Genomic DNA, 12,729 nt, shown 5'->3' on the forward strand with positions numbered 1-12,729 from the left:
GTAAAATCCAAGAACGTAACAATAATATATGGATTTTAATTAAAAAACTACAAAGCAGAAAAGGCTCCCCAGCCATGTAAAAATAAAGCAGTAAAGACTATTGTTGGTAATATCTAAGTGTTTTTATCAAACAGCAATGGGTGGATAGTTCTCTCTAGCCAAAGACAATATATAAACAACAAGGTTGTTTTTTTTTTGGGTTGTTTGCTCACAGCATTGGATAAATAAAATCAATGTAACCATGCAATAATTAATACACGGATTTTAATTCGTTGGAAATTGATTTTTATTGGTTACAATATGTTGTTACCTTTATAAAATACGTGTGTATATTTCAAGAGTCTGTGCAAGAAGAGCAAAATCTTTGACGGAAATAAAAGTTTGCAAGATGGCTAGAATCTAGCAATGAATTGTACTAAAAGTATTTGTTACTCTTAGTACATTTCATTGCGTTTTTACACGAAAAGATTTTAGGGAATTTAATGCAAATAAACATTTAAATCAGTTTTACGCTTGGCGTAAACATTGCCGCCACCACCGGGGTCGAGGGCCACTAGGTTAGATCTTAGCCATTTTGCGGAATAAAAGTAAAACTATGTTATATTCATATTCGATGTTGATATTAGCATAGGTTATTTCAATGATATAAGATAATTCTAAAAAATGTACTTAATCTATGTGTTAACAATGCAACAGATAATTCATAATTGTTGTTTCAATGAAGAGTATAAGTTTTAGATATCTTGGCCAGAATGGTAGTAATGGAAGTAATGTTGCCGAATTTCGTTGAATGATGTCAGAAAGAGATGCCAAATTAAGCTGGGTATCCATGACGTAATTTTTGAGGTAGTAGGTGTCTTCGGACGTTTGCTTCCAGAAGAATCAGTGTCTTTGTCTTTTATCCGAGAATGGACATGAAGCATACTGTTACGTTCTTGGATTTTACTTAATCCCGTGTAGACGTTGTTTTATTTCCCAATACAGTTCGTACTAAATAAAACGCGGGTTCTTTCTGATTACGATTATTACAATGATTTTATTGACACAACTTTACTTTGCACTTTACTTTACTTGACGGTTTCAATTCGCGATCTGATTCACAACTGACTAACTGCCTTGCCATTTCCCCTATTTATATGAGCCTTGCCTGTCGCTACAGAAGTTTCTAGACGATCTGGTAACACCTAGATTACGAACAATCTACCAATGCAACAAACACATACAAACTCACATTGAGTGAACAATAACAACAACACATATACAGGCGAGGGAGTAACAAAGAAAGAGGAATCAAGCGATCATCAATGATGACTAGAGATGGTATTTACCGGGTAAATACACAAGGGGTGGGTAAATACCCATAGGCTGCCAAAATTTTGCATACATGCTTTTAATGTCAAAGCAAACATAGGAATTCAAAAATACCCAATTTTCGGGTAAATACTCAAAATAGGGGTACCTTTGTATGGGGGCTACCAGTAAACGTGGACCTACATACATAAATTTTTGCACGGACATTTGGTACCCAAAAAGAACATTCTGTGCCAAATTACAGCCAATTTGGTTTGAAAATGTGTCTAATAGAAAAAAATACCTTAAATCGGGAGATACGGTTATATGGGGGCTATATCAAAACTTGGACCCAGGGACCCCATTTTTGGATTCCTATGTTTGCTTTAACATTAAAAACATGTATGCAAAATTTTGGCCGCCTATGTCAAGTAGTTCGGCAGTTAATGAGTTTATACCCATTTTTTGGGTAAAAACTCGGGTATTTACCCACGTCTTTAAAGTATCGTAAAACTATCCATTCTTAATCGAAACCCGGAAATAGGGTGTAAGATGTTGTATTACCTATTCAATATAGTAAATACCCACAAATGGGTATTTACCCAATTTACGGGGTAAATACCCAATTTACCGGATATTTACCCTTTGGGTATTTACCCACTGCCTATCTCTAATGATGACGTTTAACAAGAATTGTAGGTCAACAACAAAATGGACAATGAAAGAGGAAATGGAAGGATGTAGAAAAATCTAAACAGTAGTTGTTGTTGTGAAGTTATTCGCAAAAGCTGCGTAGTAGAAATTTACGTTAAAATTCTTAAATTAACGGAATTCATCTAAATTAACTTAAATCTAAAGTTATATTCGTAACAATATAATAATATAATATAATTTTTAATTGCTTTAACAAATTGCTAATTTCATCAGCATTTGTTAAAAAATAATTAGAGACTCTGCCTTTAAATTGTTCAACCTCTAAAACATCCTTATTAACCTCTTCTATAGTTATTATGTTGGTAAATTTCTTGTAGTATAATGCCCGTTCTTGTTCCAAACCTCTTTCTTGTAGGTATAAAATTTGTTTTCTCCTGTTTCCGCACTAAACCCAACATAGGGGTAGGCATGGTACAATAATACAAGGTAGGGCAGCTTGAGGTGAATAACAAAAAATCAACTATGCATGTGTGGTAAAAATAAATATTTGCAACAAGTGTTTGTGTTTATTTGACATTTTTCCAACACAAAACTAAAAACGCAAAAAATTAATGAAAGGATATGATTTCTTCCCAAAATCCAGTAGGGTATACCATAAAATGTTTGTTTCATCCATAACAAAGTAATTACTTCCAGATGAACGTATTAAAAACATAATTTTCATTTCTATTAAAGCCACCTTGACAAAAATTATAATCAGTTGGTAGCTGTGCCCTACCTTGTAATGATTATACCATGGGGGTAGGTGATCTGAGCCAAGGTTTTGTATTGTTTTAACATGTGTGATAAGTTGAGAAAACTTTGTTAGGAACAAATAAATAAAATGGTCCTCTTCTGTGATCGCCTGCTCATACAGCCAGATGAAAATAAAATTTGTACATTATTAGAGTTGGGCAATCTAGTTCACTTAGCGGATCGATCTTTCATGTTCCTTTTTTAAAAAGGAACTAGTTCCTTAATGTAGTTCCTTTGCTCCATATAGTTCCCTTGATCCATATAGTACATTTGCTCCATATAGTTCCTTTACTCCATACAGATCCTTTGCTCCAAATAGTTCCTTTGCTCCATATAGTTCCGACTCCTACATAGTTCTTTTGAATCTCTCTCTTTCATCGTTCTTTTTTTCGTTTTTGCATATATAGTTCCTTTGCTCCATATAGTTCCTTTGATCCATATAGTTCCTTTGCTCCATATAGTTCCTTTGCTCTTTATAGTTCCTTTACTCCATATAGTTCCTTTGATCCATATAGTTCCTTTGCTCTTTGTAGTTCCTTTGCTCCATATAGTCCCATGCTCCATATAATTCCTTTACTCCATACAGTTCCTTTACTCCATGCAGTTCCTTTGCTCCATATAGTTTCGACTCCTACATAGTTCTTTTGAATCTCTCTCTTTCATTGTTCTTTTTTTCGTTTTATTTTTTTGTTTCTTTGCTCCATATAGTTCCTTTGCTCTTTATAGTTTCTTTGCTCCATGTAACGTTCAGGGGCGTGTGTGAAACCGTTGGTTTGGCCATGATGACAGGAGACCTACTCTTTTATTGTGTACCGGCTAGCTCAGTCGGTAGAGCATGAGACTCTTAATCTCAGGGTCGTGGGTTCGAGCCCCACGTTGGGCGCCATTTTGTAACGTTCAGGGGCGTGTGTGAAACCGTAGATTGATTTGACCATGGTGACAGGAGGCCTACTCTATGATTTTGTATCGGCTATGCTCAGTCGTCCACACACGGCTACGTACAAAAAAAATTCATATGTCACAAAGAAAATACCATCGATTAAGTTTGTTGTTGTTGCGGACTCAAAATATTGTTGTTGTTGTGGTTGGTACCCCTAGATGACAATGGGTACCTCTTATCCCTCCCATGGGTTCTGTAAGAACCCCCATATGGGCTTCAAAACATTTGAAGACCCCCAAATTCTGTCGGCTGTACCTTAACCCTGTTTACATATCCTTTTTAAATTAATTAACTAGAACACATTTTATTTTCTTTTAAATTCATTATTCAAATTCATATTCATTTTAAGAATAAACAATTTCTACTTAAAGATTATACTTAGATTTACTTAAATCTAATTATATCCATAAGTGGAATCAAAATCTATACAATCAAAAAAAAAATCAAAGAAAAAGGCACAATTTAATCAGCAGGATACATACAAAAATTATTAATTTAAATTTTTGTTTGTCAATCCCATTTCGGTGCCAATATGCACTAAATTAATAATCCAAATAATACCTAACACCTATTGAGCTCAAAGGGGTTATTATATAGTCCTTTTAATTAATAAGGGCTGATTTTGTTTTTCTCAACTAATGGGATTAACAATTAACAATATTGACTCTAAATGATGATAAAAAAAATGAAATATTTGTATATTTATATAAATTTATATTGATTTATATATATACCTATGTATATGCTCATATATATATATATATATATATATATATATATATGTATGCCTATATATGTATATATGTTATTATATACATAATGTTCTTATATCTATAGACGTATTTTTAAAGAAATAAAAAAAAAGGAAATTATGTTCATATGAATAGATTTTTAAATTTGTACATTGGTACAGGCTCATATAATTTTTAAAAACAATTTAAAATTATTTGAATTGCAACAAAAAAAACAAGAATTTTGGAATTTGTCCAAAAGAAACAACAAAATAATTGAGAAATATATCGGCTGACCGTCGAGGAACTTTAAAAAAACTGGGTCCACACCATCCCGTCTGTGACTGGAGGTGATGGTTACCCTTGCTTTGATTTTATCAGCTTCAAATATTCACGGGGTGTTTGTGACGTACTTACTCCGTTTCTTCTTTATAGCACGTTGGATTTGAAGCTTACGATTTGTTGAACGCTGGCACTAACAGCTTTAAATGTTCAATGCGGTATTGTTGAAAATTGAAAGAATTTTGGTGATCAATGATTTTGGGTACTGTGTTGAACAATGGTCTTAATAGTCCCTTCCAAAAGATTCACTATTGGCCAAAATGTTGAAAATTGATAGCAATGAGATGTTGGGGTTATATGCCCGGAGTACTGGAAGCCTGATAAAATTTGCCTTAATATCCACAAAAGCACACGAAAAATCCAGACTATTAGCAAAGCCAGCCATCCGGCTCTGGAACGTTGTGCCGTGTAAAGGAATTGTAAAAAAAAACAAACAGAATTGTTGATGGAGTAATCCTTAGGGTTCAATATCGCCAATGGAATATCACCAAGCACGTGTTGTTCACGTTGGTAACGTGTACCCAGCATACGTATATTGCTGTGCGGTACCGTTAACCAACGGGACTTCTAGAAAAAGAACCAAAAATTTGGTGTGAATTTTTGTTTAAAATTTTCACAATTCTTTTTAAAAGCTCACCTTAATAGAAAAATTTCCTTAAGAAATTGAACGTGTTTTGAACACTTCACAATGAAACTTAATGATAAGCAATTCACAATTTCGATTAAGCAAAATTGTCTTTATGCACTTTTTTTTACTATTGCAATGACTGCAATCACTATATACTTTTTTACTTTTCTCTGACTGGTGTTCGTGTTGCTCCTTCGGATATTTTTTGCAATGAAGCAATTTTGAAGGTGGCTGCAATGCGCCAATTACGAATTGTCAAAAATGACAAACAAAGAAAATGACAAACGCTGCCAGGGCTACCAACGTCTGCGCTCAATAACGACGTTTTTACGCCGTCGCTTGCGCTGTCGGGTTATGGTAGGTTAACACAACAGCCATATAGTTCCTTTGATCAATATAGTTCCTTTGCTCCATATAGTTCCTTTGCTCCAAATAGTGCCTTTGAATCTCCAAATAGTGCCTTTGAATCTCTCTCTTTTATCGTTCTTTTTGTTTTAAAAAATATTTAAATATTTTTTTATAAATTAAAAAATATTTAAATATTTTTTTTATAAATAAAAAAATATTAAAAAACAAAACAAAAAATTAACTATTTACACAATTTGAAATACGAAAGAATGAAGAATATGGGAATAAAGGATCCTGCTACTACGTTAGGGACTTTTGATGACCCAAATAGTATTAATCATCACGATTTTGGTCATTGAGATTTGCAGAATTCGTTTAATTTTATTAAAATTGTATGCTTAGAAGTCTTGTAGAGCTCTTATATTATAAACTAATGCGCGTGGATAATTATGGCGCTGATCTTAATTTTTAGCTTGAGGAAGAAGAAATTTTATCTTCAGGACAATTAATTTATAATAAGATAGAAGCAATCAGTTCCTCAACTAATAAATAACTAATGGCACTGATTATTTTACAGTGATCAGAAGATAATGTGGAGATCATGTCTTTGTAACTATTTAGATACTCATGTTTTACTAGTATCTGTATTTGACGTTACGAAACGAAGCAGATCAGAGAAGAAGACAAAAAACTTGTTCATATTCTAAACTGCTGTTAGCTATAGAGACAAAACTTGCAAATTATTTACTTTCTGGACGTTTATACCGTGGTAGTCATGTAATTAAAACATTGACTGTGGTAAACATTTTGTGATCAGTTCTCGAATCGTTTGAAGTATTTTTGAAAAAATTTAATTCAGAACACTTAAATTAAGTAAACTAAGCACCGATTAAATCATTTACAGATAAACAATTTTAAAAAATCTATTAAAATTGGCAACAAATTGTACAGTAACCTAATTAATGAATTAATTTTTTTTTAAATACTTCAAACGAAACGAGGGCTGATAAAAATTTGTTACCACACTTAATGTTTTTATTGCGTGGCCACTACTGTATAACATCTGATGGACTTTAATTTTGCCAAAATTTCAATTTTACTTGTGTAAATTGGGAGGCAAAGCTAAAAGAAATCAAGACTGCCAAGAATACCTTGCTTGCAAAAGTCAATAAATTCTGGTTTAGTGTATACTACTTGCTGAAGGTATACATGTGTCGACAATACCTAAACGGCGTGTACATTAGAACTTTTTACCGGGTTAACCTACTTTATGAGGATTTATTTGACATATATGCAAAGGAATTGACAATTGAAACCCACTGGGTTAACGAAATCCGGTTAAATGTAAACGTACTACTACTGACACTTTTTTATTTGTTTATTACCTACTTCAGTAGGCTTATTCTGTAACTTTTAACAACTATCGATATTGTTTAAATTTATTTTGTTATTGTAAAAGAAACAAAGTCCTGATTTATAGTAGGCGAGTTTATTTGCGTTAATTTTTATCGTTCTCTTTTGAACTTGCTTCATGCGTCTATACAAGGCAATTCGGTTTCCAAAATATTTTCTTATTTGTTTTTTTTTTACATTTAAATATATATAAAATGTCAACAAATACGAAATACACAAAACGAATTGCCAGAAAATTGTCGGTACGAGCAATTTTTTTTCACAATTCTTTTTAAAAGCTCACCTTAATAGAAAAATTTCCTTAAGAAATTGAACGTGTTTTGAACACTTCACAATGAAACTTAATGATAAGCAATTCACAATTTCGATTAAGCAAAATTGTCTTTATGCACCTTTTTTTACTATTGCAATGACTGCAATCACTATATACTTTTTTACTTTTCTCTGACTGGTGTTCGTGTTGCTCCTTCGGATATTTTTTGCAATGTGCGCCAATTACGAATTGTCAAAAATGACAAACAAAGAAAATGACAAACGCTGCCAGGGCTACCAACGTCTGCGCTCAATAACGACGTTTTTACGCCGTCGCTTGCGCTGTCGGGTTATGGTAGGTTAACACAACAGCCATATAGTTCCTTTGATCAATATAGTTCCTTTGCTCCATATAGTTCCTTTGCTCCAAATAGTGCCTTTGAATCTCCAAATAGTCCCTTTGAATCTCTCTCTTTTATCGTTCTTTTTGTTTTAAAAAATATTTAAATATTTTTTTTATAAATTAAAAAATATTTAAATATTTTTTTATAAATAAAAAAATATTAAAAAACAAAACAAAAAATTAACTATTTACACAATTTGAAATACGAAAGAATGAAGAATATGGAAATAAAGGATCCTGCTACTACGTTAGGGACTTTTGATGACCCAAATCGTATTAATCATCACGATTTTGGTCATTGAGATTTGCAGAATTCGTTTAATTTTATTAAAATTGTATGCTTAGAAGTCTTGTAGAGCTCTTATATTATAAACTAATGCGCGTGGATAATTATGGCGCTGATCTTAATTTTTAGCTTGAGGAAGAAGAAATTTTATCTTCAGGACAATTAATTTATAATAAGATAGAAGCAATCAGTTCCTCAACTAATAAATAACTAATGGCACTGATTATTTTACAGTGATCAGAAGATAATGTGGAGATCATGTCTTTGTACCTATTTAGATACACATGTTTTACTAGTATCTGTATTTGACGTTACGAAACGAAGCAGATCAGAGAAGAAGACAAAAAACTTGTTCATATTCTAAACTGCTGTTAGCTATAGAGACAAAACTTGCAAATTATTTACTTTCTGGACGTTTATACCGTGGTAGTCATGTAATTAAAACATTGACTGTGGTAAACATTTTGTGATCAGTTCTCGAATCGTTTGAAGTATTTTTGAAAAAATTTAATTCAGAACACTTAAATTAAGTAAACTAAGCACCGATTAAATCATTTACAGATAAACAATTTTAAAAAATCTATTAAAATTGGCAACAAATTGTACAGTAACCTAATTAATGAATTAATTTTTTTTAAATACTTCAAACGAAACGAGGGCTGATAAAAATTTGTTACCACACTTAATGTTTTTATTGCGTGGCCACTACTGTATAACATCTGATGGACTTTAATTTTGCCAAAATTTAAATTTTACTTGTGTAAATTGGGAGGCAAAGCTAAAAGAAATCAAGACTGCCAAGAATACCTTGCTTGCAAAAGTCAATAAATTCTGGTTTAGTGTATACTACTTGCTGAAGGTATACATGTGTCGACAATACCTACTGACACTTTTTTATTTGTTTATTACCTACTTCAGTAGGCTTATTCTGTAACTTTTAACAACTATCGATATTGTTTAAATTTCTTTTGTTATTGTAAAACAAACAAAGTCCTGATTTATATTAGGCGAGTTTATTTGCGTTAATTTTTATCGTTCTCTTTTGAACTTGCTTCATGCGTCTATACAAGGCAATTCGGTTTCCAAAATATTTTCTTATTTGTTTTTTTTTACATTTAAATATATATAAAATGTCAACAAATACGAAATACACAAAACGAATTGCCAGAAAATTGTCGGTACGAGCAATTTTTTTCACTTCTATTCCCCTTGTCCCTCTCTCCTACAAACAAAGACTTTCCGCAAGTAAACTCGCCTAATCTAAATTGGGAGAAATGAAATTGTTGTGAAATAAACAATATCGAATGTAGTTAAAAAGTTACGGAATAGGCCTACAGCTATATTTCTCTCTCAACAAAATGTGTAGGTCATAATATGACCCCAACACAATATATGTGATTTATTTCTAACATAGTAGCAGGGTTAATTTGGAGTTTTTCATAGTGGATATTACCCCAGACATTGCTCCTTTTACATCCCGAGTACGTATGCTCCTCCTCCGATTATAAATTTGTTGCTTGAGACAAACAACTTCCTCAGGTCAGATTAAAAGCAGTGTTTTCTATGGAAAGCATCGTTGTCTAAAAAACTCTTAAACTATTAATATTTATCCAGCACAACTCGATGTATTTCAATCAGTCGTTAATTTTAAATTATGACCAAAATCCAAACACATTTTTTATTTTATGGAATTTATTCTTTTATAATTGTAGAAAAGTGAATATCAAGAATTTAAAGTATATGATATTTTGCAAAATTTTGCTGGATGTTGTCTGTTTACTTTTCTCAGTATTATTGCAAAAGAGAATAAATACGGCTTTCTCTCTGAAATATTACTTACTAGTAAATGTTGTACTTCCGGTTGGACTTTTTAGCACCCAATGAAAACCAAACTGAATATGAATGCAATTTGTTCAAATACAACAAAACAAAAATGACTCAATTTCACCAGTGTCAAATACTATTTACACATCTCTTGCTTTTTTATTATAGTGTGCACTGTGTAAAGATAAAGGCACTCTTCCCTTAGCTTTTGTATGTTTTATCCTTTTTTGTTTATTTTGGGAATTATTTGATGTCAAAAACTTTAAAGGGCTAAGCAGAATGCTCGCGTTGAGCCATCCGTTGCGTTTTGTGTTATCGAAAATACAACAACCACAAGGAAACGATAACGCTAAAGGGCTAAGCAGAATGCTCTCGTTGAGCCATCCGTCGCGTTATTTGTTATCGAAAATACAACAACCACAAGGAAACGATAACACAAACGCTCGAAGTTGTTGTGCGCTGCGCTTCGGAGTTAAATATATTTTAACTTTTTGCATGCGTTAACGCGATAACAAAAAACGCTCAACGCGAACATTCTGTTTAGGCCTTAAGCGTGCGCAACATAGCTTGAAATAAAAAATGCCAGGCCAAGGGTTATCCTATGATGTAATTCAGTTTTTATATTAAAAAGTGTGATCGAATGTCGGAAATGTTTTCAGTTTTACGAAAGACAATATACAGTGTATTAAATCGAGTAGAAAACGAGGGAAGATTGTAGTTAAAGCGAGAATGTGGTCCGAAACCCAAAATTAATAAGCGACTGAGACAAATTACAAATTTCTACGAGGACGCTTGCGAGGGAGCTCGAGAAACTACTCATCAAGAGCAACACGCAAAATAACTCTTACAATCTGCAGCAAATATAGAGAAGAGTTTTCTTTCGCCAATACGAACGTTTCTCCCCCGGCTAAATATTGGGACATTTAAACAAAACATTTGGTAACCAGTACTATGAGCTTGTGACTTATGCGGTGTACACTCTAGCATTTTTGAATGGCACTCTTGCCCAAATTTTGCTTGTTTGATAGTGTGGCCTCACATGTTTGTCATTCATCAGGCAACCACAAAAATAGTTATGGTTGTTGGACAGTCAGTAATCGATAAAAAAGTTGACAGTCAAAAATGATAGTGTGTACACCGCTTTACTTTACCATAAAATTTGCTCGTGTGACTGCTGACATATCTTTTATCAATTACCTCTAGAAATGGTGTAGTATAGTAAGTTGCAATACAACTCTGTAAAGTGACAAAAACGCTACAACTAACATGACCGTTCATGTCTCTTTCTAAACAAAATGAGGATATCGGCGTTATGTATAACATTCACTTTCGTAAACAAAACATTTTCTCCTTACTTCCTTTATTCCTTGCAAGTGGAACGTTTTTAAATCAGATTGGGTTATTCAGTAACAGCTAAAGGCGCGCAGAAATCGCTTTGCCATTTCTAGACAAACCACCAAAACCATATGAATAGGAAAAAGGATCAATAGGGAAACATCAAAAAACACCGGTATGTTATTAAAATATGTGAAATTATGATTCACCTCCACATTCCTTTACACGTCCGTGCGATTGTTTAGATAATGTCGTGTAGGGTGGAATTCGATTTGCCTGTGGAAGTCGATGTTCTAACGACCGGAACTGTTGCCGAAGTTGTGAATGCTGTTCTGGAATCATTACTCTATCAGCGGAATCAAATACCTTTCGTGTATAAAACATACAGATATTATGTTAACAAATGGACCGACGACGAAGAGAAACACAAGGACATGGAGGCAATGGACAGTGTAACGAATTTTCAAGTGCAACGTCAACGAAATCTAGCCAAATCTACCAAGGATTCTATATGTGCAATGCGAGAGGTTTGTACAATATTACCACCATCGTCGCCATAAGTAAGAATTGACTTTATTTGCAGACAATTGCCGAAACATTTGAACGAACAGCTATTAAATCCATACGATTTTTGTTTGGTGGTACGTCGTTTACGCCGAAAGAGTCATACACAATTCATATACCCACAAAAAACGTTTCAACAAGTCACGCCTGGCAGCAGCATAGAATGGGAGCGCACAAACTGAATGAGACTTTAATGTAAGCAAGTGTTGAAATTTAGAGCGTACATTGTTAATGCCATGATTTATGATTTCTATTTACAGATCTTTGTTGACAAATGAATCTCTTTACTCTATATTTTCTCAACAATTAAGTCCAACAAATGTGTATTTAGAATTCGAATTATTTGATCTGCCAATGACTCTCTCAAACACAACAACATATACAAAGTCGAACATATTTCCTAGAGAATTCTCAACGACGCCGTCAAGTTGTAAGGACATTCAAATTCACTTAGTTCACAAACGAAAATCTGACACAGGAAATCAGATATTGAAATGTTGTAAAGATATGCAAATATTCGAAGATGATAGTAGCCCTTATTTGGAGAATAATGTAACATCCTTGGCCAACTGTAAGAATAATATGAGAGCAAATGATATGGAAAATACCGGATGGTGGGAATCTGAAATAATTGTGCGAGGATTTAAGGAACAATCGATAAAAGGTTTTAGTATGTGGAATTAATATATTAAAATATTGATTTGGGAAACAATTTAATTATTACAAACACAAGGTTTTAAAGCCTAGCTCTACAGTGGGAACAATAAAAAAATGATTGATATCAAGAGCTGTTCTCCAGAATATATATTCATTAGATGTACGTTGCCTAGGTTAGGTTCGAAGAGAAGAGACCAAAGACTACAGATCTGTCTTTGGTCTCTTCTCTTCGAACAGAGAAGATTAGTAAATTAAAGGAGTGAAGAA

At 33.1% G+C, this 12,729-nt stretch overlaps 1 protein-coding gene across 1 annotated transcript; it reads left to right on the top strand.

Annotated features, from left to right (window-relative positions):
* Positions 1–11,489: 11,489 nt before the first annotated feature.
* On the top strand, positions 11,490–12,489 carry LOC133327215 (uncharacterized). The gene is made up of 3 exons (XM_061535780.1): positions 11,490–11,768; positions 11,825–12,000; positions 12,066–12,489. Exons 1-3 carry the CDS (start codon positions 11,490–11,492, stop codon positions 12,487–12,489), a joined length of 879 nt encoding a protein of 292 aa, XP_061391764.1.
* The last annotated feature ends 240 nt before the right edge of the window (positions 12,490–12,729 follow it).

Source organism: Musca vetustissima, unplaced genomic scaffold, assembly GCF_032173495.1.
Source record: "Musca vetustissima isolate MV318-11 ecotype Yass unplaced genomic scaffold, APGP_CSIRO_Mvet_v1 utg47938, whole genome shotgun sequence".
Classification (NCBI taxonomy): domain Eukaryota; kingdom Metazoa; phylum Arthropoda; class Insecta; order Diptera; family Muscidae; genus Musca; species Musca vetustissima.